The sequence below is a fragment of the Echinops telfairi genome, unplaced genomic scaffold (genome assembly GCF_000313985.2).
Source record: "Echinops telfairi isolate 266 unplaced genomic scaffold, ASM31398v2 ScPeMD7_60;HRSCAF=208, whole genome shotgun sequence".
NCBI classification, from domain to species: Eukaryota; Metazoa; Chordata; class Mammalia; order Afrosoricida; family Tenrecidae; genus Echinops; species Echinops telfairi.
In genome coordinates, this window is record NW_022103958.1 from 42729556 (window position 1) to 42735926 (window position 6371).

Genomic DNA, 6371 nt, shown 5'->3' on the forward strand with positions numbered 1-6371 from the left:
GGCAGTAATGACAGAGCATGTGCTGTTATGCAAAAACCGCGATAGAGTGAAGCCGCGGAAGTCGAAGCGCGAAGTGGCGAGGGTTCACTGTAAATGAATGAGAGAGAAAGAAAGTAACAGGAGGGGAGATAAGGCGAATGGAGAATCAGTGGCAAAGGGTAACAGGATGAAGAGGACATGCTAAGATTCTCAGGAGGGGAGCAACTCAAAACTGCAAAACATACTGACAGGCCTTCCGTTAAGAACAAAGGTAAATAGCAAATGTTTTAGTACCACAGTGAAAAAAAAAAGAGGGGTTTGGACAACAAAATTATTTAAAGATAGTGGTTAAGCTATCAGTGCACAACACTCTAAAAGAGTAAACTCTGATTTGATAAAATGCTCAGACCTATTGATCCTCAAACACAGATACAGCAGCCACTGGACAAACCCCTACCTGGGGGTGGTTCAAAGAAGGCTTCCTGCTCCTCTTCGATGGGCTCGGTGTCATTGTGGGCAGTCCGTTTGTGCATAGCCAGTGTGGAGATCTGCTTATATGTCTTCCCACAATGGTTACAGTTGTACGGCTTGGAGTGAGTGTGAACAACATGGTGTTTGTACAAACTGGAGTATTCTGTAAACCTTTTGTCACACCCAGGAACTGTGCAGACATATGGCTTTTCCCCTAGGGAAAGAATGGGACCCAAGAAAAAAACTTTTAAAAAATAAACTTTTATACAGGAAGGCCATTATCATTCCACCTTACACCCCACCCCTGCCCCCTTCTGATGGTAACAGTAAACAGTTGCCAAATCCTTTTCCTACAGGAACGAGGGGCACAGGAAAAGACTTCTGAACTCTGCTTTTGACCGGGCTCAAAAGGTAGTGTCCCTGTGAATCCGCGTTAGCAATTTCCCCTGGATTTTAGGAAATGAGACAAGGACAGAGATACTGCCTTGTTTAAATTTTGATAAACTGTAATTCCTTGTTTCTGTGACTATGTAATTGCATTATCATTAATGTTATTATGCTAACAGTGGCAATAATTCATGCAATTATTACTACACCTAATAGACCTACTCTAATGTTTTTAGAAGCATAATAATAAAAGGTCTTCTAAAAGCCTATAAGACAAAATTGGGCAAGATGATATACCTAAAAGGGCACACGTTTCATATTAACTTCACTTGATTTCTTTCATCCAATTAAAAGCTACTGAATATCCACTAAAAACAATGAAGCAATAGAGAAGGAAGTAAAAATTTGGTTTTTCTTCCCCCATGAAATAACCGGAGAATATGAGCAGCAGGTAGATTTTTCAGAACTTTAATCATTGAAAATTTCAAGCACATAAAGAAGTATGTATACATAATGTAATAAACCCTCCTGTTCCCATCAACCAACTTCAAGAGTGAACAATTCATAAGTAATCTTGTTTCATTTATTCACTACAGTTCCTCCTTGCCCTTAACCTGGATTGTTCTGGTACCGCCTCAGATAGCAATCTATTATTTCATCTGTAAACACTGCAAATTATAGATCTGAAAGATGGGTGTTTAAAAAGCAGAATGTAGAACAAATGAACAATAATGACTTAATATCATGAACTATCTAGACATTGGTAACATGCGTGTTGAGGGAGGAGGGGGAACTAAGCTTGAATATAAACTGGAACAAATGAATGAAAATGTAGTTTCAACGAATATTTTTAACCACATCGAAGGGTGGAATGGGGTGGGGAGAATAAAAAGGAGGTAGCTACCACCAGGTGGCACCAAAGCAATCAAAACAAGAATGGATTTGGTTTGCGCTTTTAGCTGCCTGCTGACCTACCTACAGAGGATCATTTGATTCACACTGCAGAAAGGGGCTGCATTTTACAGGTTGAAACTTTGCTCACCACCTGACAGTTACTGTGTCATCTACTCGATGATCACTCAACGAATATTTTTCTTCTATCCCAGACCGACATATTGGGTCAGACCAGCATTTAGAACATCTTTGAGGGAATCCTGGTGCTATGGTGGTGAAGCAATTGGCTGCTACTCGAAAGGTCAGCAGTTCAAACCCACCAGCTGCTCTATGGGAGAAAGATGTGGCAGTCTGCTTCCAAAAAGATTCACAGCCTTGGAAACCCTGTGGGGCAGTTATATCCTACCCTGTTGTGTTGCTCTGAGTTGGAGTCACTCACGACAAAAGGTTGTTGTTATTTTGGGAGGTATTCTCTCTAAAGCGACCTGATGGTGCACTGGTTAAACACTCTGTTGCTAAGCAAAAGATCAGGAGTTCCAATTCGCCAGTCAGTCCATAAAAATTATACCCTGACAGCCCTATGGGGCAGTTCTATTCTTTTCTACAGGATCACTATGAATTGACTTGGCAGGAATGGATTTACTGTCACATCTAACCTATCACTCACTCTTTACTCCCACGACTAACTTGTCACCAAGTCCTTGTCTATACCTCTTCACTGCCTTTCCTTTGCAGCCGCCTTCTCCATCTCACTCCTCCAGACACTCCAACGGACTCGACTGGTCTCCCTTTAACCATTCTGTTACCTGAGTGATTTTCTTTCGTTCTTAATGATTTTTTAAATTGTAATTTAGCGGGGAGAGGGAAGGTACATTTCAGACCATCTCCTCTGTATTTAATTGTTCAAACTGAGCAATTTTCTAAAAAAATTTCTTTAAACCTCCTAATCCTTTTCCTCTGCCCCCAGCAGACCTAAAACTTGTTAGAGTACCCTTCCATGGACAAAAGTTGTTGCAGGTCTCTGAAAATATTTCCGAAGATCCCTGAGGTCTGTGGTGGAAGGCAACCTGAGAAACACTGACTTCAGCAACTCACCTTCCATTCTGGGGAAAGGTCATTCACTTGTGAATTATCATCACTTTTAATGCCAGTAATAAAAAGTAATATTAGGGGGGCGGGGAGGGAGGGGTAAAAATGAGTTGGTGATGCCAAGAGCTCAAGTAGAAAGCAAATGTTTTGAGAATGATGACGGCAACAAATGTACAAATGTGCTTGACACAATGGATGGATGGATGGATGGATTGTTAAGAGCCCCCAATAAAATGATTTAAACATAATAATAAAACAAAAAGATATTTAGAGTTTTCTTATAAAATGGATGCCTTCTATCCAACCCTTCCATCATCCCCCTTTCTACATCCAGACCACTGCTGCCCCTGAACAAGAGGCTCCACCGAGTCAAGGTCATGAAATACCCTTACACAACCAACAGGGCCTCTGCCTACTCATCCAACTGCACTTAGTACCATTCTTCTACATTGACTCTTTGTTCCAGCCCTAGACTGCTCCAAAGCAGCCAGCTATTTCAGATCTTTGAGCCTATGAATGTAATAGAACCTCTGGGAGGACATCCCTTGCTGGCACTACCTACCAAACCTCAGGACTTAGTCTGAAAGCTGAAGTCCCCTGTAGAGTCTTCCCTGAATGCTTTCCCTATTCCACAGAGATAGCTGCTCCCCCATCTGCTCCCATGACGGCTCACTGGGATAACCAGAGGCTCTCTGCCACATCTTAGGTCTGCCATCTCTTTCCCAGCTATACTGTCCCTGACGATGTCTTGTCCCTCTCTGGAGCTCTGGTTCCTGGCCCTAGATGCTCAATAGCTGTTTGTTGAGAAAATGATGCTAAACATTAAGGTGAATTTGGTTTAACTTGTTTGATTTTTCTCTACTCTGGCCAAGTGGTAGGAAAGGGGAAGAGATTAGCTGGAAATGGTTAGAGAAAGAGGCAGGAGTCAAACTGAACCTGGAAAGAGAGGAGCCAACAATCTGCGACTGTTACCTGTGTGTATCCGCACGTGGTTTTTATAATTGGTTGCACTGGCAAATGCTCTCCCACATCCTGGCTCTGTGCAATAGTAAGGTCTTTCTCCTGTATGTGTCCTGATATGCACTTTTCTGATATTTGATGTTGTAAATGATCGACCGCAGCCTTCAAAGGGACATTTAAAGGGCCTTTCTCCTGAAAACACAAAGGGCAGAATTAGTAAGATGGCACAATAAGCTATATTGGGTGTTTTACCCGTCAATTCAGCTTAGGAATATGCTCAAGATTCTAGTTTCCCTTTGAAGATACCCTCTCCCCCACCCTCCCATAAATAACATCTTCCACTCCAAATTGAAAATTCACATGCTGCTGTTAGGTCCCACTGAGTCCGTTCTGACTCACAGTGACCTTGTGTACAACAGAATGAGACTCTGGCTGTTGCTGGGTCATTTTCACAATTGCTATGTTTGAGCCCATTGTTTCAGTCACTGTGTCAATCCATGTAGTTGAGGGGCTGGCCCTACAGGTAACATGTCCAGAGCATGCGAGATGAAATCTTGCCCTCCCCACTTCTAGGGACATTCTATCTGCACATCTTCTAAGGCAGAAAGAAGAGGAGACTTCTCTTAGGTTGATCTGTTCCCACAAGGAAAAGATCAAAGATTCCTCTTCCCTTTAAAATAAGTTTACACTTGAGGACGGGAATCTTTTATAATGGTTTCTATCAACAAGGAAATAATAATTTCAATTGGCAAAAAAAAAAAGTAACATAACAAACTTCCAACTACATTTATGGCTAACTATTTATGTAACTATTCACCTACTGAGAGAGGGGGATTCTGTTTTCTGTCCCAGAAAATTTTTGTTCAATTTGAGCTCATTTTAGAAATGTGCACCTGGGGTACCTACATATCATTCAAAACTCATTTTTTTTTCAAAACTCATTTTTAAGAATACAAATCTTAAAGATGGTATCATCCAAACAGGCATTAAAAAGAAAAGAAAAAAAGGTGAGAAAAGCAGAGAAAGAAATATAGGGAAAAAGCTTACAAGCGGCCATCCAAGGCACAATTGGTCTCTGTTCACCTGGAACAAGAGAGGAAGAAGGAGAGTCAGGAGTGGAAGGCGGCTATGGAATGTATGACGAACTGTGTCCATGGGCACTTGTTTCTTTTGCCATGAGACCAGATGAACTCGAACTTGATGGTGCCCATCTATCACTACTGAACATTTTGATTAAAAATTCCATAGAAGAATTTTGGTCAAATACAAAACAGAATTTCAAATCCTGATAGACTCGACTATAGGCCGTCGTGTGGCCATAAAGGTTGGGGTGAACTCCTCTAAAAGTATTGCCCTGAAATCAACTTTGAACCTTGAACCAAAAATATCCCCTGAAGTCTTCTGAAAACCAGCAATAGTTTAGTTTAACTAGTAATGTATGTATTTTGAGAATGATGCTCTTTTGGGGGACCTATCAATAGGTGGTAAATCTATAACAGCTCTAAAGGTTAGACAGGACTCTAGGGGACCGTTGATTTATGTTCACGGAGGGGAACAACTCCGAAAAGGGAGGTGAGAATGTTTGTACAAACGTGAAGAACATAATCAGTGTCACTAAACGGTACACGTAGGACCTGTTTAATTGGTTTTGTTGTATATTCGTAACAACGAAAAAGAAATACAGGAAATAAACATAAATCAAGATTAGTCAAAAACAAGAAGAAAGTTAGAACAATCCTAACTAAAGTCGAACCCATGTGTTACAGATTAGAATGCTCCATCGGGTTTTCTTGACTATAACCTCTTTAGAACCAGATCACTACATCTTTCTTCTGTGGCACCACACGGCGGGTTAGAATTGCCAATCTTTCCGTTAGCCTAGGAGTGTACATCATTTCTGTCATCCAGGGACTTTTAAGAACAATCCTAGACTCTTTATTCTATAATACCATAAAGAAAAATAATTTTTCCTCTTCTTTTTAATCTAGTGCCTGGGCTGTAATGTACTTCAAAATACTTGCTAAATATATTACCATTCTTATAACTTAAGCTCATGGGGGAAAAAAATCTACTATGCCTTTAGGATTCTTTCTTTTATATTTGCTCATATAACCTCAGAACCCCAAAGGCTGTTAGCTTGTCAGTCAGGACAGAGCCCATGCTTTGGACTCTCATGGGCACTTTCTAAAAGGAGCCCCCACACACAGCATTTCTGGGACAGAAAAAACAATGACCTCCTTCTTCCCCACCCCACCCCCAAAACCAAAACCAAAACCAACCCTTAATAGATATATAGGCCAAAATATTTATCTGTAAATACAGTTTGAGGTTTATTCTTTTTCCTTTGTTAGTAGAAACCGTTCCAAAAGATTTCTGCCATCAAGCCTAAAATCACAAAAAGGGATGGAATCTTTCATGTTTCCTTGTGAGGTCTTAGGTTCTTAGGTCAGCCCAAGAGAAGTCTCACCCCTCTCTGGATCTAGATAAACTCGAAAGGCTTCCCAGCCTGGCACACTCCAACGAGGAGTCATTGGCTCCAACAATCTTTACTGAATTATAAATAGTACTACTATGACTGTAGCGCTTTGCTG

The 6371-nt window shown here is 41.0% G+C and overlaps 1 protein-coding gene across 5 annotated transcripts in view; it reads right to left on the minus strand.

Annotated features, from left to right (window-relative positions):
- Positions 1–6371, minus strand: part of ZNF143 (zinc finger protein 143) — a 43258-nt gene that overhangs the window by 13152 nt on the left and 23735 nt on the right. For all 5 annotated transcript variants that reach the window (XM_045291063.1, XM_045291064.1, XM_045291062.1 and 2 more), the window contains 2 exons: positions 3793–3972; positions 437–664 (listed from right to left, as the gene is read on the minus strand). In XM_045291063.1, coding sequence (XP_045146998.1) covers positions 437–664; positions 3793–3972 — 408 coding nt within the window. The remainder of the gene's footprint in view (positions 1–436; positions 665–3792; positions 3973–6371) is intronic.